The sequence below is a fragment of the Nansenia antarctica genome (assembly GCF_963989245.1).
Source record: "Nansenia antarctica genome assembly, chromosome: 5".
In the NCBI taxonomy this organism is placed as follows: Eukaryota; Metazoa; Chordata; class Actinopteri; order Argentiniformes; family Microstomatidae; genus Nansenia; species Nansenia antarctica.
In genome coordinates this window covers 50588631-50611382 of record NC_137690.1, presented here as the reverse complement: position 1 = coordinate 50611382, position 22752 = coordinate 50588631, and the positions used below count along the sequence as shown (strand labels likewise).

The 22752-nt window shown below is 41.8% G+C and overlaps 2 protein-coding genes across 2 annotated transcripts; both read right to left on the bottom strand.

Moving 5' to 3' along the window:
• Positions 1-3295: 3295 nt before the first annotated feature.
• Positions 3296-10077, bottom strand: LOC308158112 (uncharacterized protein; the record flags this gene model as incomplete). Its single annotated transcript, XM_080531707.1, has 1 exon — positions 3296-10077. The coding sequence occupies one exon, from the start codon at positions 10075-10077 to the stop codon at positions 3328-3330; it is 6750 nt and encodes a 2249-aa protein (XP_080387833.1). The 3' UTR covers positions 3296-3327.
• Positions 10078-10135: 58 nt separating this feature from the next.
• prx (periaxin) lies at positions 10136-22538 on the bottom strand (the record flags this gene model as incomplete). The annotated part of the gene is made up of 7 exons (XM_080531706.1): positions 22437-22538; positions 21223-21345; positions 15585-15744; positions 14556-14749; positions 13734-14406; positions 10286-13271; positions 10136-10160 (listed from the first exon to the last, which is right to left on the bottom strand). The coding sequence occupies exons 2-7, from the start codon at positions 21250-21252 to the stop codon at positions 10136-10138; spliced, it is 4068 nt and encodes a 1355-aa protein (XP_080387832.1). The 5' UTR covers positions 21253-21345; positions 22437-22538.
• Positions 22539-22752: the final 214 nt, after the last annotated feature.

The window sequence follows — 22752 nt, the reverse complement described above, 5'->3', positions numbered from 1 at the left end:
TGTGGGGTCAGCATCATTCTTCGTCTAGTTGTGGTGCTTCAGAGCATCCATGTTTGACGGTATCACTCATGTATACCATTCAATGAACAACCTAGGAGTGAAACAAAAATGAAATCACAGATAGGCTATACAATATACAGTACACAAATACAAAATAGTTTTCAATCCCGTGTTTCACTTTTGATGTAGAAAGGAACTAAAATCAAATAAAGCAACAGATCATTTGTATGAGAGCCCACAAGAGAGATCAGTTAGCTGGCATAATGTGTCAATCAATAGAACAATATCCTCTCACACAGACATCTTAACTTCACACTTTGATTTTACATTTTGGTATTTATTTAAATTTGCTAGTGTTCTAGTCTTTTTAAAAAGGAAAATGCAAAGATGTTTTTCAGTATGCACTCATCATTATTGTGTTAATAATACATCACAAAGAGTAGCCTATGGACTACTATTGGGACTGATGTAGCTCAGTAGCCACAGAGGACGTTACAGGTTCGTGATCATACAAACACTATATGGGAACATAACAGACTATTCACTGCCTATTCGATTTCAATGTAGGCCTACAGTATCGATGCTGTTATATTAACGTCAGAATATACAGTTTGCGCAAAACAGTTTGCGAAAAAGGAAATAGTAGGCTATATGTAACAGGCGGATTAAATGTCGTCTAGCCGACTATATGTTTCCAGTATTTAAATGTGCCTATTCAGACAATAGGCTACGATTATAATCTCGACTCAAGGTACAGTATAGCAATAAGATTTTGTCCTAAAAAGGACGCATCCAAATTACTATCACCACTGCCCTATGAATTTATCATTCGCTTGGTTTTCTTACCTGATCATACTGCGTGTGAAGTCTTTCCGAGCTGGATAATATAATGCATTAGTGTCTATGCGTGTTGATATCTCAACCCTGAATATATTAGCCTTCCTTTTATGTTATTCGCAGCGGGCTCCTTTTTGTCGGATACGGCACCCCCAAACACGACCTCCTCAGTGTCGGCCTACAGCACCAGCTTCTGTGTCAGTAGACTGTTATCAATAGATTTACAGGTGGAAAAGGTCCCTTCTGGCCGCAACGACGTCAAAACGTTTATGGAAATAAAAGCATATTTTCCCGTGACCATTCACCCTACGTTCATCCCATCCAAATCACCAAGCAGACGCATCCTTACCGCAGCAGCCTACAATGCGTGCGCTCGTCTTCTAGAATGTCGGCAGGCTATTTAGCATCCCACTCACCCCCACACGCAGCAGCACCGCATCACTGTACTCGTGAGTAAAAAGATCGAGTAGACTCACACAATAGAAAAACGTGCCACTCACCCACCAATGATCGCAACCGCATAAATAGGCCTATCTAATGGCACACCAACGGAGACCTTGTACAATCTCACAGCTTCAGAATGTATGTAGGCTATGTATGTACAGTATGCACTCAATCATATGACAGTAGGTGATATAAATATTATTTTGGGTAAAATCATCTTCTAGGATTGTGCATGATTAGGAAACTACTGTATGAAGAGAATATGAAGAGAATTGATAATAACACCGTAGCAATCTGTAAATTGCAATGGGGCACTTACGCCTTTCTCTCTCTTCACAGTATAGGCCACATCATTGTAAGTGAAATAAGAAATCTCAAGTGTAGCCCTTCACAATATGACAGTTCTCGAGAGTGCTAGCTAGCACACAAATCCATTCATGTATCCATTTCTCAGCTTGAGGAAATGTTGTAGTGAAAATACTGGTGATGATGTTTGCAAAGGACAATACCTTGCTATGAGTCATGATATGCATTGAAACTCTATGATTTCATTGTGCCAGATGTACTGTAGGCGATTTGACAGAAGAGGGCGCTGTTTGCCATAACTGAGTTTACTATGGAATTATGTCTTTTCATATTGTCACCAAACCTTTTAAGACGTCTTTTGAACGTACTTACAAGGGTGACGGCCTTCAATAATATAAACATAAAAATGTAATGTGGATGAACGGGACGCACTCAAGAACTACTATTCTTTACATTTAATTATAATATAAGAACAACAAGCTCTAGTGGCATATCTTGCTGAAATGTTTCGAGTTCACTTGATGTGGATATTTGAAATTGAGGGACCAGAAGTAAATCAATGAAAGAAAAACACAAAATATGTTTTATTTTTTATTAGGAATATTATAGTTTATTGATATGATCTCTTTAACAATACCCTATCTAATGTCATTTGTATAACACCTTGCTTTGAAAACTGCTAAATGTAAAGCCTGAAAGAAAAAAAGGTTTGAAAGGTATTTGTAAAAAATCTCTATAAATACTGTTCAACTGTGTTATCTGAGCATTATCTCCTTGTCATGAACTATTCTAAATGGTTATCACAAATTTTCACCTCCAACATAGGCATTTAATATGGTTAATGAAAACGTTGTAAACTTGTTTGACAGAGGATTGCTGAGACTCTTCCCATGCAGTTAGGCACACCTTTGTTCATTCTATCTAACTCACCCCAAAAAAAAAAAAAAACATTCTCAATGGAGATGTGGTAGAAAGGTCTAGAAGATAAATGGTTTTGTCCAAAATAGTTTGCATTGATTTTTGTAACATTTCAATAGTGAGGACACTTTCTTGTTTCTTTAGACCATGGCTTTATATTAAATGGTTTCCTCATTCGCTAGGTATTGCCACGTTATCTGGATTCTCATAGAGAGTGTTGAAATACATAGTATTGTAGCAGTCTTTAATCTTACAGTTCTATGTATGGTGTAATTACAAAAAAACAAAACAAAAAAAACATATCTGATATATTAAAAAAGAGAAAAGTCAATAATAAAACCATTAAGCTCACACCATCCTTAAAGCCTCACAGACATGGGCATAGTTCACAAGTGTCCTTATTTCTATTCCTATTGTCAGTAATATGAAAATAATTACATGTTCAATAAAGGGCTACTTAGTGTAAACAGCCAAATATGTAAATGTATTTACAAAAATATTGCTTTGGTGTTAATTGTTTTGAATGTACTATACTTTCAGTGTAATACCAATAAAATCATGCCCAACGCTATGTTGATAAATCAAATAGGAAGGCAGTGAAAATTGTTCAAATCAAAAAGTGGTATTTTTTAGGAAAACAAATATTAACAATAAATAATCAATTGACATTGTGTACATTCAGATTGAAGCCAGTAAAACCATTAAAGATGATAACTAAATAGAAAACAACAACATGGAACAGTAACAAAAACAGTGGTCACATATAAATGAAAAAAAGGACAGGGGGGGGGGAAATATATTACTTTCTCTGGCCAGCCAACTTCAGCAATTCCATTGTGATGTGGAAGTTTGGGCTTTACCCGTCCTGGTCTCCGTTACTGTGAGCTTTGACGTCTTTGTCACCATAGTAACCGCTCCTTCCTTGGACGTGGTGATGTGTTCCTCAGACACCTCCTGGAACCCTGAACTTGCCACCTGGAGCCGGAAGGTACCGGAGGCCTCGTCTTCAAACTGTTGCTGAAGGGAGGATCTGCTGGCACGTGGAGAACCTTCCGGAGTGATGTGGAGGATTCCTGTTGAATGGGGTTTCAGGTTGAACTTGGGGACCTTGAACCAGGTTGACTGCTCCTTGTCTTCATTTTCCATTTCCTTACTGGTTTCAGCTTCGCCCTGCCACTTAGAATACCCTGAGACAAAGCCAAGAGCATACCCAGGCGTTGGTGATTCTGAACTATCCCGGTCTAGCATTTCTGTCCTGGCCTTGGAGGACACCACATTTCCTTGAGTTTCCTCTTCACTCTTTGCTGTCTTCTTAAAACCAGGGAAGGATATTTTTCCTGATTTCACCTTGATCACCTTGCTTTCTTCCTCATTTCCTGATGACTCCTTGACAAGCTTGGCACTCATGTCTGTGTCTTCCTCTCCACTGCTGATTTTTGAATATGGTGAGGAGAACACTACTTTTGGCAGTTTGATCTTACAAAACTTAGTTTTATCGTCCTTAGACCCATTCTGGAATGTTGGATCTTCGTCACCATTGAAACTGGACCTTGACCCTTCACCTTTTAGGGATACATCAAATGAGCCTGTCTTGCCTGGGGAGAAGGTGACTTTGGGCATTTTAAGCTTTCCTCCCCTTGACTTCTCATCTCCTTCCACATCTCCCTCTACGCTCAGAGCAGCATCCCTTTCTTTAGAGACAGATTTTCCAAATGCTGGCTTAATGTTAATCTTTGGCATCTTTATCTTGGCCTCTCCAGACTCCACACTTGCCTCACCTTCTGAGAAACTGGTCGACATGCTTGACTGGTCTGTTTCGGGCTTCACCAAAACAAATACAGCTTTCTTTACTTTGGGCATTCTAGGACCTTCATATTCAACCTCTGAGTCTTTGGTGTGTATTCTAGCTTCAGGTGAAGAGATAGAGGGCAAAGCCACCCCAAACTTCGGTATTTTGATTTTCTGGCTCTTACTCGTGACCACGTCCTCATCCCCATACTGGGTTGATCCGATATCAAAGTCTAATTCTGGGATTTTGGGGGCTTTGATTTCAAGCTTACGTGATGTGAATCCAATATCTATGCTACCCTCTGTGCCAGTAGGCTCAGCTGAGCCTTGTTTGTTTTTTATCTCTACAATGGGTAAAGTAACTTTTGGCATTTGAAGTTTAAACTGCTCGTTGTCTTCTGGATGTTTGTTGTTAATGTTGGCTTCACCGTGGCCTGTTATTGATGGACCTGAGATCTCCACATCAGGGAGTTTGAATTTAGGCAGTTTGGCACTTATCTCTGGGCCATGTAATTCATCCTCTTGGTGTTCAGAAGCTCCTTTAGATACTGAGAAGCCTATATCTGGCAGGGAGATATGAGGCAACACTGAACCGCTAGCCTCTGCATCTGGGAGGTCGATAGCACCTTTGCCAAGCTTTGTCTTCTTGATTTTAAATCGACCACTCACCCCCTCATTCTCTTTGACAGGTTTCTTGGTGTCTGCGTCTAATACTTGATCTCCAGAATTCTTCATTTTTGGCATTCCAATTTTGAATTTGGTGCCTTTGATTTTTGGCCCCTTGACTTTGCTACCGGAGGTATTGAGGTCTAAGTCAGGCAACTCTATAGTTTTTCTATCCTTCTTTCCCTCCCCTTTGTGTGAGCCTATATCCAACTCCAGATCTCCTTTTGGGGCCTTAATGTCTATTGTTGGCATAGCCCAATGGTGTCCATCTGCATGTGAGCCACTTTTCTCTGCACCGTGTTTAGATTTTCCAACAGTTGTGTCCAGGTCAAGATTCGGAGTTGTAAACTTTGGCAAGCCAATGGAGGGCATTTTGAGCTTTGCTTCTCCCTCAGCGCTTGGTTGTTTGATTTCGACATCATTAATTCCAGACCTTTCTGTTCCCATTGATATATCCATCTTTGGCAGCTTGATTTCTGGCATTGTAAATCGACCTCCCTCTCGTTCAATTTCAATTTCGGGTGCAACAATATCTCCACATCTACCTTTTGGTAGTGATATATCAACATTGGGCAATTTTATATAAGGCATCTTCAACTTTCCTCCCTCTCCGTCAATCTCCATATCTGGTGTATCAATATTTCTGGATTTGCCTTTTGGCAATGACATGTCTACCTTTGGCATTTTGAAACCTGGCATTTTGAATTTGCCACCCTCTCCTTTAATTTCCATCTCTGGTCCTTCAATTGCTCCACCTCTTCCTTTTGGAAGGGATATATCAATATTTGGCATTTTGATGTGTGGCATCTTGAATTTTCCTCCCTCCCCCTCCATTTCTGGCGCACTGATTTCTCCAGATTGTCCTTTTGGAAGTGATATGTCTACACTTGGCATTTTGAATCTCCCTCCCACTCCTTCAAGTTCCATCTCTGGTCCATCAAATTCTCCAGATTTTCCTTTTGGAAGTGAAATGTCAATATCTGGCATTTTAAGATGTGGCATCTTGAATTTTCCTCCCTTTCCATCAATCTCCATATCTGGTGCATCAATATTTCCGGATTTTCCTTTTGGCAATGACATGTCTACTTTTGGCATTTTGAAGCCTGGCATTTTGAATTGACCACCTTCTCCTTTAATTTCCATCTCTGGTCCTTCAATCTCTCCACCTCCTCCTTTTGGAAGGGATATATCAAAATTGGGCAATTTCATATGAGGCATTTTCAATTTTCCTCCCTCTCTGTCAATCTCCATATCCGGTGCATCAATATTTCCGGATATTCCTTTTGGCAATGATATGTCTACCTTTGGCATTTTGAAACCTGGCATTTTGAATTTACCACCCTCTCCTTTAATTTCCATCTCTGGTCCTTCAATCTCTCCACCTCTTCCTTTTGGAAGGGATATATCAATATCTGGCATTTTAAGATGTGGCATCTTGAATTTTCCTCCCTTTCCCTCAATCTCCATATCTGGCGCACTGATTTCTCCAGATTGTCCTTTTGGAAGTGATATGTCTACACTTGGCATTTTGAATCTCCCTCCCTCTCCTTCAAGTTCCATCTCTGGTCCATCAAACTCTCCAGATTTTCCTTTTGGAAGTGAAATGTCAATATCTGGCATTTTTAGATGTGGCATCTTGAATTTTCCTCCCTTCCCATCAATCTCCATATCTGGTGCATCAATATTTCCAGATTTTCCTTTTGGCAATGACATGTCTACCTTTGGCATTTTGAATCCTGGCATTTTGAATTTACCACCCTCTCCTTTAATTTCCATCTCTGGTCCTTCAATCTCTCCACCTCTTCCTTTTGGAAGGGATATATCAATATTTGGCATTTTAAGATGTGGCATCTTGAATTTTCCTCCCTTTCCCTCAATCTCCATGTCTGGCGCACTGATTTCTCCAGATTGTCCTTTTGGAAGTGATATGTCTACACTTGGCATTTTGAATCTCCCTCCCTCTCCTTCAAGTTCCATCTCTGGTCCATCAAATTCTCCAGATTTTCCTTTTGGATGTGAAATGTCAATATCTGGCATTTTTACATGTGGCATTTTGAATTTTCCTCCCTTTCCATCAATCTCCATATCCAGTGCATCAATATTTCCGGATTTTCCTTTTGGCAATGATATGTCTACCTTTGGCATTTTGAAGCCTGGCATTTTAAATTTACCACCCTCTCGTTTAATTTCCATCTCTGGTCCTTCAATCTCTCCACCTCTTCCTTTTGGAAGTGATATATCAAAATTGGGCAATTTCATGTGAGGCATTTTCAATTTTCCTCCCTCTCCGTCAATCTCCATATCCGGTGTATCAATATTTCCGGATTTTCCTTTTGGCAATGACATGTCTACCTTTGGCATTTTGAACCCTGGCATTTTGAATTTACCACCCTCTCCTTTAATTTCCATCTCTGGTCCTTCAATCTCTCCACCCCTTCCTTTTGGAAGTGATATATCAATATCTGGCATTTTAAGATGTGGCATCTTGAATTTTCCTCCCTTTCCCCCAATCTCCATTTCTGGTGCACTGATTTCTCCAGATTGTCCTTTTGGAAGTGATATGTCTACACTTGGCATTTTGAATCTCCCTCCCTCACCTTCAAGTTCCATCTCTGGTCCATCAAATTCTCCAGATTTTCCTTTTGGAAGTGAAATGTCAATATCTGGCATTTTTAGATGTGGCATCTTGAATTTTCCTCCCTTCCCATCAATCTCCATATCTGGTGCATCAATATTCCTGGATTTTCCTTTTGGCAATGACATGTCTACCTTTGGCATTTTGAAACCTGGCATTTTGAATTTACCACCCTCTCCTTTAATTTCCATCTCTGGTCCTTCAATCTCTCCACCTCTTCCTTTTGGAAGGGATATATCAATATTTGGCATTTTAAGATGTGGCATCTTGAATTTTCCTCCCTTTCCCTCAATCTCCATATCTGGCGCACTGATTTCTCCAGATTGTCCTTTTGGAAGTGATATGTCTACACTTGGCATTTTGAATCTCCCTCCCTCTCCTTCAAGTTCCATCTCTGGTCCATCAAATTCTCCAGATTTTCCTTTTGGAAGTGAAATGTCAATATCTGGCATTTTTAGATGTGGCATCTTGAATTTTCCTCCCTTCCCATCAATCTCCATATCTGGTGCATCAATATTTCCGGATTTTCCTTTTGGCAATGACATGTCTACCTTTGGCATTTTGAAGCCTGGCATTTTAAATTTACCACCCTCTCCTTTAATGTCCATTTCTGGTTCTTCAATCTCTCCACCTCTTCCTTTCGGAAGTGATATATCAAAATTGGGTAATTTCATATGAGGCATCTTAAATTTTCCTCCCTCTCCGTCAATCTCCATATCCGGTGCATCAATATTTCCGGATTTTCCTTTTGGCAATGACATGTCTACCTTAGGCATTTTGAAACCTGGCATTTTGAATTTACCACCCTCTCCTTTAATTTCCATCTCTGGTCCTTCAATCTCTCCACCTCTTCCTTTTGGAAGTGATATATCAATATCTGGCATTTTAAGATGTGGCATCTTGAATTTTCCTCCCTTTCCCTCAATCTCCATATCTGGCGCACTGATTTCTCCAGATTGTCCTTTTGGAAGTGATATGTCTACACTTGGCATTTTGAATCTCCCTCCCTCTCCTTCAAGTTCCATCTCTGGTCCATCAAATTCTCCAGATTTTCCTTTTGGAAGTGAAATGTCAATATCTGGCATTTTAAGATGTGGCATCTTGAATTTTCCTCCTTTCCCATCAATCTCCATATCTGGTGCATGAATATTTCCAAATTTTCCTTTTGGAAATGACATCTCCACTTTTGGCATTTTGAAACCTGGCATTTTGAATTTGCCACCCTCTCCTTTAATTTCCATTTCTGGTCCTTCGATCTCTCCACCTCTACCTTTTGGAAGTGATATATCAACATTCGGCATTTCAATTTTGGGCATTTTTAATTTGCCTCCCTCCCCCTCGATGTGCAATTCAGGTGCATCAACATCACCAATTCCTCCTTTTGGTAGTGATATATCAACATCTGGCATTTTGATATTTGGCATTTTGAATTTGCCTCCCTCCCCCTCAATTCTTGTTTCATGTTTGACTTTTGGCAGAGCTATATCAAGATCTATTTTTGGTGCTGATATGTCAATACTTGGCATTTTGGGGATCTTCAAGTTTCCTTCATAACCTCTTATATCAGCCTCAGACACATCCACCTCAGCTTTGGGGAGTAACACTTCTCGCTCTGGTATCTTGGCACCAGACAATGAGATCTCCAATGATGGCATTTTGACCTTCCCTTTGGCATCTATATCAGCATCGATGTCTGTGTCCTTTGACCCAAACCTTGGCATGGAGAATTTAGGCATTTTGATTGTGACATCCGGTGCATGAAAGCTATTACTTCCTTCTATTCCACTATCCAGTGAGGCATCTATCTCACCCTCTGGTAATTTACCTTTAGACTTTTTAAACTTAGGGAATTTAAGCTTATATTTTGCTTTGTCTTCAGGACTTTCTATGTGGATACCTGGCTTTGAGATGTCAATTTTCCCCTTTTTTGTTTTGATGTCGATGTCTTTTGATAGATCTGAATCTTTTTTAGATAGTCCAAAAGTGGGCATTTTCATTTTGGGCTTTTTAACCTTGCCTTTTACTTTTACACCATCTATTACAACTGATGGTGCTCTGCCTTTACCTTCCACTTGTGGCGGACTGATTTTTATATCTGGTTGTGGGATATGTCCCTCTAGTTCAATGCCTCCACTCTTAGACTTTCCACCAAATTTAGGGAGAGAAAATTTGGGCATTTTGAGAGACACATCTGGTAAGTCAAAACTTGCTCCAGAGGATGGCCTCCCGCCCTCCGCTTTCAGTAGCTCCATCTCTTCCCTATCATCTCCTTTAGCTTTGGAGAGACCAAAGTCCAAGTCCACCTTCGGGGCAGATATGTCCACTGTTGGTAGTTTAACATTAGGTAACTTGATGGTTCCACTCATACCTTCTTGTCCACATGCTTCAACTTCCACACCCTGAGCTTTCACTTTTGGTTTTGTGATACCGCCTTTGAGGTTAATGTCCATGTCATCTTTACCTTCAATTTCAAATTTTGGCATGGTGGGCATTTTCAAATGGACACCAGGCATGTCGAAGCTTGCAGAAGAGTCAGGACTGCTAATATCCTTTGTGGAGCTTGCGTCTTTATGGCCACCAGGTAGGCTTAAATCAAGGTCAAATGTTGGTACGCTAATATCAAGAGATGGCATGTGTAACCCACCACTTTTTTTGACAGAAGTATCCACCTCTATTTCACCATGTCCTGACTTTTTGGGAAGTGAGATATCAATGTCTGGCATTTCAAACTTTCCACCTTTGACCTCAGGGCCTTCTGCTTTGACATCACCCTTGGGGAGTTTCATTTTTGGTAATGACATGTCCATCGTGGGCATTTGAAACTTTCCTCCTTTGACCTCAGGTCCTTCGATGTTGATTTCTTTTGACTTAATTTTTGGAAGAGAAATATCAAGTGAGGGCATATGAAACTTCCCCCCTTTGCTGCCATGCCCCTCAGCCTCAAAATTACCCTCTATTTTTCCTTTTGGAAGGGAAATATCAACAGAGGGCATATTCATTTTGCTGCCTTTCAGTTCGGGTCCCTCCACTTCTAAATCACCCTCAGGAAACTTCATTTTTGGTAGCGATACATCAAGTGTGGGCATGTGAAACTTCCCTCCTTTTCCAGAATGTCCTTCAATGTCCACCTCTGCCTCTGTTTTTATTTTAGGAAGTGAGAGGTCAATCTTTGGCATTTCAAACTTTCCACCTTTGACTTCAGGACCCTCGACTTCACCCTTAGAGAGCTTAATTTTGGGTAATGACATGTCAAATTTGGGCATTTGAAACTTCCCCCCTGCTCCTGCATCTCCTTCAGCATTGATATCACCCTCCACTTTTCCTTTAGGTAGAGAAATGTCAATCGTGGGCATATGAAACTTTCCTCCTTTGACCTCGGGTCCCTCTATGTCAACTTCACCCTCTTTTGGCTTCAGTTTTGGTAAGGATACATCAAACCTGGGCATTTGAAACTTTCCACCTCCTTTTCCAGAATGTCCTTCCATTTCAATTCCCCCCACTGTTTTTCCTTTTGGAAGTGAAATATCAATCTTTGGCATCTCAAACTTTCCACCTTTGGCTTCAGGACCTTCTACCTCAACTTCACCCTCTGGTAACTTAATTTTTGGAAGGGAAAAGTCAATAGTGGGCATATGCAATTTGCCTCCTGCTCCTGCATCTCCTTCAACATTGATATCACCTGCTGCTTTTCCTTTAGGGAGGGAAATATCAAGTGAGGGCATATGAAACTTGCCTCCTTTGCTATGTCCCTTAGCTTCAACATCTCCTTCCATTTTTCCTTTTGGAAGAGAAATATCTATTGTTGGCATTTGAAACTTCCCCCCTTTGACTTCAGGGCCTTCAAGACTGGCTTCATCCTCTGGTATCTTAATTTTTGGTAGTGATATATCGAATGCTGGCATTTGGAATTTGCCAGCTTTTCCAACATGTCCTTCAGTTTCAATTTCACCCTTTCCTTTAGGAAGGGAAATATCAATTGTTGGCATGTGAAACTTCCGCCCTTTCACTTCAGGTCCTTCAATGTTAATTTCCCCCTCTGTTTTTACCTTTGGAAGTGAAATATCAATCTTTGGCATTTCAAACGTTCCACCCTTGACTTCAGGAGTGTCTGTGTTGACTTCACCTTCAGGGAGTTTAATTTTTGGAAGAGCAATATCAAGTGAGGGCATGTGAAACTTGCCTCCTTTGCTGGTATGACCTTTAACTTCAGCACCTCCTTCCATTTTTCCTTTTGGAAGAGAAATATCCATCTTGGGCAAGTGAAACTTTCCACCTTTGACCTCAGGCCCCTCTATTTTGACTTCAGCCTGTGGTAACTTCTTCTTTGGTAGAGAGATGTCAAACTTGGGCATCTTAAACTTCCCTCCCTTACTGCCATGGTTGATATCTCCCTCTAGTTTCCCTTTTGGGGGAGAAATATCAATTGTGGGCATATGACATTTGCCGCCTTTCAAATCAGGTCCTGATAATTCTATGTCACCTTCTGGTGACTTCATTTTGGGAAGAGAGATATCAAGTTTTGGCATTTGGAAATGTCCCCCTTTTCCAGACATTCCCTCAGTATCAATCTCTCCTTTTCCTTTGGGAAGTGAAAAGTCTATTTGTGGCATGTGGAAGTTTCCCCCTTTGACTTCAGGTCCCTCTATTTCCACTTCTGCTCCTGACGACCTCATTTTTGGAAGAGAAAAGTCAATAGTGGGCATGTGAAACTTCCTTCCTGCTCCTGCATCACCTTCAACATTGATATCACCCTCTGCTTTCCCTTTAGGGAGGGAAATGTCAACTGTGGGCATATGAAACTTTCCTCCCTTGACCTCGGGTCCCTCGATGTCGACTTCCCCTCCTGGTGTCTTCATTTTAGGAAGAGACATGTCAAGTGAGGGCAATTTGAATTTGCCTCCTTTTCCAGAATGTCCATCAATTTCAATGCCCCCCTCTGCTTTTCCTTTTGGCAGAGATATATCAAGACTTGGCATTTGAATTTTACCACCCTTTATTTCAGGTCCCTCCAAATTGATGTCACCTTCTGGATGCTTCATTTTTGGCAAGGAAATATCAAATGAAGGCATTTTAAATTTGCCTCCTTTCCCAGAATGCCCCTCAATGACTGTTTCTCTTTCAATTTTTCCTTTTGGTAATGAAATATCGATTTGGGGCATCTCAAATTTTCCGCTTATAATTTCAGGTCCCTGCAAATTAACATCACCATCAGTTGTCTTAATTTTTGGGAGAGAAATGTCAAATGTTGGCATGTGGAACTTGCCTCCTTTACTGCCATCTGCTTCAATGTCAATATCTCCCTCTGTTTTACCTTTTGGAAGTAAAATGTCTACTTTTGGCATATGGAACCCGCCTTTGACTTCAGGTCCTTCTAGAGTCATGTCACCCTCTGGCGACTTGATTTTTGGAAGAGAAATGTCGAAAGCTGGCATTTTAAACGTCCTCCCTTCCCCCATATCCAGACGTTCAACATCCACATCAGATGATCCAATGTTTGGTAATGAGATGTCAAGTTTTGGCATGGAGATGTTCGGCCCCTTAAAACAGGGTCCCTCCACCTCGTCTGGCACTCTATGCCCTGTGTCCAGTTGCAAATCGATGTCAGGCACAGATATGTCAATGGCTGGCATTTTAATTCCAGACAGCCCTGTTTTTATCCCAGGGAGTGAGACATCCTCTGAACCCTTTCCTTTTGGTAAAGAAATGTCAACAGTTGGCATTTTAATCTTTGGACCTTTCCCTGAGGCTTCTATACCCTCTATGTTTCCCTCTACCTTAGGGCTGGTGATGCCCAGCTTAGGAAGAGATATCTCTATGCCACCCTTCAGGCCCTCCCCATATTTGATCTTTGCCTCTGGTGCCTCAATCTCACCCTCAACGCCTCCCTTTCCCTTTGGCAGAGTTAAGTCTAAATCTACCTTTGGAGCTGTTATGTCAATAGTTGGCATTTTCAGCCCAGTCTTTTCACCACCTTCAGTAACCTTCATATCACCATCAATTTCGTCAGAGTGACGGGAAAGTCTGACTTTTGGTAATTTCAGCTTTGGCATCCTTATCTTAGTGTCTCCACTGTCAACATTGAATTCACTATCAACTTTGGGACTATCAAACCCAATATTTGGAATCTTAACTTTAATACCACCCTCTCCTTTCCCTTCAACGTTGGGTGAAGTTGCATCCACTCTCGCTGAGGGCATTCCTAATGAAAACTCAACATCAGGGGGGTTAAACCTTATCCCCTCCTTCTCTTTCACTTCCAGTTGCTTTAAGTCAACTTCCTTGTTTCCAGATAGCAAACTGAATTCCACTGAGGGTGGCCTAAATTTGACATCAGGTGGTTTGAGCTCCATGGATCCTAATGACAAGGCTGGATCCGATTTTGTCTTTTTTGTTTTGGGGAAATTAAATCCAAACTTGGGGCCTTTTCCTTTAGCTTTGACTTTAGCTCCAGACACGTTCGGCAGGGACACATTTGCCTGTCCCTCTTGCTTTGTTGAGTCGACTCCCACTGTAGCTGCTGCAGCCCCCTTCGCTCTCATCCTAGGAAACCTGATCTTCGATTTCTTCCTCCCGGCTGCGGCCACTCCTCCATGCTGTCCAGCTCCCTCTACGGAAGCTTTCCCATCCTTCCTCAGCTTGAATTTGGGGAGGGCAAACTCCACATCAACGGGACTGGGCTCCAGCCTGGAAGGCGATCCCTCAATCTCTAAGTCTTCTCCGGCTTTCCCTTTCTTGTTCTCCTTCAGCCTCTTCAGTCCAAAACGTCCTCCTCTCTTCTTCTTCACCTTAAAAGGCTTGATGCTCTTGACGCTCTGCAACACAGATTCAAATAAGGGTTAACCAGCTGTGACCAGAGTTCAAATGAATCTTACACCAATGTGCCGTATTCATATTCAGGTTCAGATTTCACTGTCAAATCAGCAGTTATGTAGGGCACAGATACTGTCATAGCCTAATGTACCATTTTTTGCATCTTGGCTTTGGGTCCTTTCAGTTCCACGCGGGCATCTCCAGGATGTGTGGTGACATCAGTGCCAGGTACCGTCCTCTTCAAGAAGAAGGAGACTTTGTAAGGCTCTGCACATTGCAAGATCTTCAGGGCATCCTCATACTTCACATTGTCAAAGTAGACTCTTGCACTGAGCAACTGATCTCCTGTAAGAACACCAATCAGCCAAACACAAGTTAATAGGCAGAGCACAACTTAAATATAGAACAGGATGAAAATATCAAAGGCTCAGAGTAGTGATTCTCATTTTGGAATGGAAAGGACAGATATGAAAAGGGAATAAAAGTATTTCGATGATAATATTTTATTGACACATAATTCATAGGTACAGCAGACCAATGACCATGATAGGTAGATGGAATTACAATAAATGAAACCATGCTATGGATCTGCAATCTTACTACAATTGTCACAAGGACTGAGAAGAAGCAGGAGGGGGAAGGAGGGAGAGACTTAAAGGGATATTCCACTCAAAATACAATTTCACTACATATTCAACAGTTTTCTCTAATAATTGTATTAAAAATATACATTTTCAAACATTCAGTGTCATCTTTCTCTTCACCTTTCTCTCCTTCCCAAGCAAGAGGTGCCTATGGTAATACTGTCTAAGCCCAAAATGGCTACAATATGCAGTATACTGTAAAAGTATACTTTTGTATAACTATCTTAAAAACTGTCGGGATTAACCAAATACAGCCATGGTAAGTGGAAAATCATGTCAAATTGTATTTTGAGGGGAATATCCTTTGAAGAAAAATAGGCCCTGTGAAGATCGATACTAATGTGATACAGATACAGTTGGAAGATAGGAGCCGATTTCAAGGAATGCATTTTCCGAAGTTATGCATTATTTGGAATGGATTCATATGGAAGTACAGTTTACTACCCTCCTCTCTCCCATTTCTTTTCAAAATAAACACCCACACAAACATCCAGCAACTTATAATTCTTCCAACTCTAATGTCTCCTTCCAGTTACCTTGCTGGAGGCTGAGATGCTTGGCTGCTGGGGAGTCTTTAAGCACATCCTTCACGAAGATGCCTCGCTCCCCTCCACCTGTCACACTGTAGCCACTAGCTCCAGCCTCCGCCTCGGTCTCCACCACCACCTCCACCAGCTCTGAGGCAGCGTTCTCCTCCTGCACAGTGAAGACCAAGGAAGAGTACCACATCATCACATTTTAACCATTTAGAAGATGCTTTTATCCAAAGCGACTTACAATTAGAGATTTACAGGGACAGTCTCTCTGGAGTAACTTAGGGCTAGCTGCCTTACTCAAGGGTACACTAGTGTCAGGTTGGGGATCGCTCTACTGTTGAGCGACCCTTTGGCGCCCCCTTTGATGTGTATTGGTTCTCTGTCTGTCCTAATTGTCTGTGATTGTTAACAGCTGTGAGTGATTGTCTTGGTCTATTTATATCCCCCTGTGTTTTCCCTCTGTGTCGGTTGTTCACTTTACGTTGTGTTGTGTGTGGTGCGTGTCCTCTGTTGTAATACAGTACTTTTACCCTGGATGGCGCTATGTCGTATACCACCTGTGTTGTAAACAGTGAAGTAGTACTTCCGGTTTCCTCTGTTGTGTTGTATGTCGTTGGTTCACGTGCTATGTTAATAAAACTCCGGTAAACGAACAATAGGTTATGGGCCCAGGTCGACGCTAAAAGCTTTTTTTTACACGGAGATTTGTGTGATATAAACAGTGTTGTGGGATTACACAATGGAAGATAAGCTGTTTATTGAGAGGCTGAGCGGACCAGAGAACTGGGCAACATGGAAGTTTCAGTTGGAACACTTGCTTAAAGCTAAAGGACTATGGGGTATGCTAACGGAGACAGACACGCTAGCCGCGGATGCTAACGCACAAGTACAAGCTGAGTTCGCAAAACGAAAAGAGAAGGCATTCTCTATGGTGGCGCTAAATGTGAGTACAACCCAGTTATACCTGATAACAAGCTGTCAGACTCCCAAAGAGGCGTGGACCACGCTGAAAGGTCATTTTGAGAGAGACACTTTGGCAAACAAACTGTTCCTTAAGAAAAAATATTTCCGATGTGAAATGAAGGAAGGAGACCGTTTAACTGAGCATTTAAAACAAATGAAGGAGTTGACTGATCAGCTATCAGCAATAGGAGCTGTGATTGAAGAAGAAGACAAAATTGTAACACTTTTGGGTAGCTTGCCACCAAGTTATGCTACAATTGTCACTGCACTAGAAACAAAGATTGACAATCTGACACTGCAGTTTGTTCAGCAAGCATTAATAAATGAAGAGCAAAAGCGAGTGAATGCAAATGTTAACTCATCAGGTACATCAGGTGGTGCATCAGCCATGTCATCACAATGTCGGGGAAATGTGCAGGATAACTCCAAGTTAGTGGGAGCAGAAAGGCCAAGCACGTGGAGATGTTACAAATGTGGGAAAGAAGGCCATATTAAGCGTGACTGTCCAAGCTTAAAAAGTTTTAAGAAAACCCACAAGGCCAAAAGCATGATGTGTGACTATGATGAGGATTCATCTGAAAGTGCCTTTGTAGCCAGAGAGACAAACCTGACCGACAGACCACAACAGGTGGAATGGTTAATTGATTCTGGAGCATCAAAGCACATGACATGTGATAAAGAAGTGCTTCAAGACTACCAGCAATTCTCAAAAGCACAGTCTGTGAAACTTGGTGACGGCAGGGTAGTGGACGCCCTGGGAATTGGAAATGTCAACATGAAAATGACTTTCAAGTTAAGTAAAGTAAAGAATGTCACAATGTACGACGTGCTGTATGTTCCGAAGCTATCTGGGAATCTATTCTCAGTGGGAGCAGCTACCAAAAAGGGAAATACAGTACAGTTCAGGAAGTCTCGCTGTTACATACGTGGAAAAGATGGTACTCTTCGAGGAATGGGAACACAAAGAGTTGACGGGCTATATCAGCTGGATGTTGAAGGAAGTTCATCTGTCTGTCATAGTGCGTCAGTAGCAGCCAGCCTGTGGCACCAGCGCCTTGGTCACACCACCAAGCTGAAGGAACTAAAAGATCTGGTGAACGGAGTGGACTTCTCTGCAGAGAAAGAGGTTCCCTTCTGTGAAGGATGTGTGGAAGGCAAGCTGGCTAAAAAGCCATACAAGTCGATTGGAGGAATCCGGTCCAAACGCAAGATGCAGCTGATTCATAGTGACGTCTGTGGTCCCATGCAGACTGAATCTATAAGTGGAGCAAAATATTTTGTGACTTTCATTGATGATTATTCAAGATGCTGCAAGGTATACTTTCTGAAACAGAAGAATGAGGTCTTAAACAAATTCAAGGAATTTGAGAAAACATTCTCAAATGAGTGTGGGCAGAGCGTCACAAGACTGAGAACAGACAATGGTGGTGAGTACACATCAAAGGAGTTTCAAGAATATTTGAAGACTCAAGGCATCCACCATGAAATGACTGTACCTCACTCACCACAGCAAAATGGTGTTGCAGAAAGGAAGAATAGGACATTAGTTGAAGCAGCTAGAAGCATGCTGTCACATGCTAAGTTGCCAAAGATGTACTGGGCAGAGGCTGTAGCCACCGCAGCTTACATACAGAACAGGCTGCCTACGTCTGTCCTGAAGCAAGAGACACCCTACAAGAGATGGTGTGGAAAGAAACCTGACATGAGCCACATGAAGGTGTTTGGCTGTGTTGCTTATGCACATATCCCAGATGAAGAGAGAAGGAAGCTGGACAAAAAGGCTGTGAAGCTTCGTTTCGTGGGATATGCAAACAATGCCAAGGGCTATCGCCTGTATGATGAAGAGAAAAGGAGGATTCTAATCCGTCGTGATGTCATCTTTGATGAATCAAACTTCAACTGGAAACAGGAAGCAAAAGTACCCTGCTCAGAGAACGAGACAACCATTGAAACACAAGATGATGAGGTCATTGTCGATAGCACTGTCAGAACAAGCTGCAGAATCAGAAATGCTCCAAGGAGATATGGATATGATGAGTTTGCTGATACAGTGACTGTTGATCATCATGCCAATATGTGTCGTGTGACAGAGCCAATCACACTGAAAGAAGCAATGGTGAGTCCTAATGCAAAGGAATGGCAGCAGGCGGCTGATTTGGAATATGAGTCGCTGCTGGAAAATGAGACATGGGACTTAGTGGATTTACCAAGAGAGAGAAAGGCAGTAGGATCAAGATGGGTGTTCAAAGTCAAGCGTCATCGTGATGGACGAGTGGAGAGATACAAATGCAGACTCGTCGCCAAGGGCTACTCACAGCTGTATGGTGCTGACTATGACGAAACGTTTTCACCAGTGGTACGATTCACCTCCATTCGTACATTACTGTCCTTTGCTATTCAAAACAATCTACATGTGCACCAGATGGATGTCGTAACTGCATTCCTTAATGGACACCTGGAAGAAGAAATCTACATGGAGCAACCAGAGGGCTACATCAAACCAGGGCAAGAACACCTGGTGTGCAAACTGAAGAAATCTATCTATGGACTGAAGCAGTCTCCTCGCTGCTGGAGCAAGGCTTTCACAGGGTTCATGATGGAAATTGGATTCAAACAGAGCACATCAGACCCCTGTGTGTTTGTGAGATCAAGGCAAGAACTTGAGATACTCGCAGTTTACGTGGATGATCTCATTCTGATAACAGAGTCGACTGAGAGCATGAACGAGCTGAAAATTGCTCTCAAGGAGCGCTACAAGATGAAAGACATGGGTGAGCTGTCCTATATCCTGGGCATCTCTGTGATCCAAGATAAAGAAAAGAAGTGTGTTGTCCTTCATCAGAAGCATTACATTGAAGCCATACTTCAGAAATATGGAATGGATAATGCAAATCCTGTAGCAACTCCTGCCGATGTCAATGTCAAATTGAGGAAAAGTGATGGTGTCAGTAAGCCAGTGCACCAACATACCTATCAGTCAATGGTAGGAAGTCTGCTGTTTGCTGCAATGGCCACACGAGTCACGACCAGACATAGCTCAAGCAGTGAGTGCTGTGTCAAAGTTCAATGCAAATCCCGATGCTGCACATCTGACTGCTGTGAAGAGGATACTTCGATACTTGAAAGGGACAGTGAACCTTGCTCTCAAGTATGAGCAGTCAGACTCTGGAGCTTTGATCGGATTCGCAGATGCTGACTGGGCTGGTGATCAGGATGACCGCCGCTCAACAACAGGCAACATATTTCTACTGGGTGGAGGAGCAGTGAGCTGGCTCAGCAAGAAACAGGCAACCGTTGCACTGTCAACAGCAGAAGCTGAGTACATCGCACTCAGTCAAGCGGCTCAAGAAAGTGTCTGGCTGAGACGATTACTGAGTGATCTCGGAGTGGAGGCTACGTCCACAGTGATCCTGGAAGACAACCAAGGAGCCATCGCAATCGCGAAGAATCCCGTGAACCACTCCAGGACTAAACACATAGACATTCGCTACCACTACATCCGTGAATGTGTGCAGAATGGACAAATAGAACTGCAATATTGTCCAACAAATGACATGAAAGCGGACATCTTTACCAAGCCACTGACGAAACAGAAGTTTGAGTATCTTAGGAGAGAGATTGGACTTTTCTTTGTTTAGGTAGAGTGGTTGTTTGTGCTTGACAGGTGAACGCCGAACGCTGCCTAGTCAAAGCAAGTTTGAAAACATGTGAAAAAGAGTTCCAGTTAAAGCAATGTATAAAGGAAGCAAGTTTGAAAAACATGTGAAAAAGAGTTCCAGTAAAAGCAATGTTAAGTTTTGTTGTTGTTGTTGTTTAAAGAATTTTGTTCTTGACATTTTTTGTGAAGGAGAGCACGGCTCTGTAATATTATTTAAGGGGACTTAATGCCATTGTAAAATTAAGTGGGAGTGTTGTAATACAGTACTTTTACCCTGGATGGCGCTATGTCGTATACCACCTGTGTTGTAAACAGTGAAGTAGTACTTCCGGTTTCCTCTGTTGTGTTGTATGTCGTTGGTTCACGTGCTATGTTAATAAAACTCCGGTAAACGAACAATATCCTCATAGCCTTATCGCTCCTCGTGTGCCTAGGAGATAAGTACCTTATGACTATTGTAAGTAGTTTGCATTGCCATATTATATTGACGGCGTTTTGGGAGACAATAGCCAACTCCCCTTTTGTTTTGTTGTTTTTGATTTGTATTATTATTTACGCATTCATCTGAGACTTGCTTTCTCCTCTTTTGTTTCATTGCTTACTGTGCGGTTTATTATTCATGTTGCTCAAATAAAGAGTACCTTTATTTTGAATCATATCCCTGCATCGATCTATTCTGTTCTGCTCTGCACCTGGGTCCAAATACATTGACTAATCGTAACACACTAGTGGTGGTGTTCCCAGGTGGGATTTGAACTCATGACCTTCTGATCATGACCAGTCCATCTCACTATCCACTAGGTCAAAGCTACCACTACCCCACCATCACATACTGTAAGTCGCATAACTCCAATAAGGCAATGAAAATAGAAATATGTTGATGTTATTTTCCACTAGGAATGCACGTGAGCAAAAAAAGTCTTTCAGAAATTGGTCGTCATTGGACAGAAAAGGGCAAGAGTTTATTAATGTGATATTATTAGTTGTAATCGAAAGATGTTGTTTCTTGACTCTTACCGCTGCCTGGCCTTCTGCTGAGGAGTCCATCTCTGCTTGGGCCAATTGGCACGTCTCTTTCAAATGGCTTCTCTTCAGACTCAGCACTTGCTTCAGCTCTGCGTGGAGTTTCTCCTTCTGAACCTGAAACATATATACAGTATATCTCATTTAGCTGACAGTTTTACCCAAAGCGACTTAAATTGCAGTGAGTGCATACATTTTTCAGAATATATATATGGTACCAGCAGGAATCAAACCCACAACCTAAGCATTGTTAGCACAATGGTCTACCAACAGAGCCACAGAGGACCATGGAACAAAGAGGAAGAATAGTAGTTATGTGGTCTCTGTATTGTCTGGCAATACCACGGTTGTGGGTTCAATTTCAGCCTGCGCCACATACTGAACATATTAAGTCTAATTCTTGGATAATAATGTTAACGATCAAGTTATTAAGAGGGATTGCACCCCAAATGAAGGAGATACTGTGAGTGTGTGTGTGTGTGTGTGTGTGTGTGTGTGTGTGTTTCAGTCAACTGGTTTGTGTGCTAGCAGCAGCCATCCCTGACCCCCTACACACACTAAAGCACAATGACACAGCTTAACCCTGCTGCTGAGGTCATTTTCCCTTAGTCTGTTCTCAACACATAAACATTCATTCATATTTGCCCAAGCTCAGCAGGGATGTCTCTGTTTTCATACAATGAGGAACGCAACAGTTGACCCCTTGTAAGGGCTCCTATGAAACTATGGGCAGGTGCTTGGAACTAGGACAGGTTGTAAACACTGGCCCAATGCATGGGACTGTTAGGGGGAGGGTAAGGGGGACCATGTCTCAATGCAAAAACTAACTGACTAAAATATCTGTGCAGTACTTCCATTTCCCCAACCAAAAATATCCATATGAAATGTCAATATGAGTGACGCAATTTTAAAAACGAAGTGTGTTAATAATGTGTCACTAGCATATTTCTGCAAAGTACACAAAAAAGTACACTTAAAGGACTTCACAATAAAGGACACTTTTTATTTTGAGTATATTATTTATGCTTTTAATCTGTATTTTAAATACACTTTAAAACGTACACTTAGACTTTTGTTTCACTTGGGTACCTAATTAAGAGAGGACCTATACAGTTTGATGTTTGTTTCCTTTAGTGATTTGAGGATGTTTTTTTCTAAATAATAATAATTTTAAAAATTATAATAATAGATAAGCAGCATCCACTCACCACTCTCTCTGGGCTCTCCTGCTCATCAGACGAGGCGCTGTGGTGAGGGTTGGCGTGGGGGGCGGTGGGAGGCCTGTCCGAGGAGGACGACCGCCTCTTGTCTTTTACCTGTTTCAGTCACCAATTTAGCAGATCAATCAATAATACCACTGCCAGACACTCAGAGTTGTGTGTTCTAGATCAAAGTTAAAAATGGTGGCTACTCACAGCTGCTTCTTTGGCCTGGGTAAAAACATGACTTTCGTCCAATTCTCTGTCAGAGTCTGAAAAGAACATGAGGTTATGTCATTGACTTATTATGCACTTGTCATAAGAC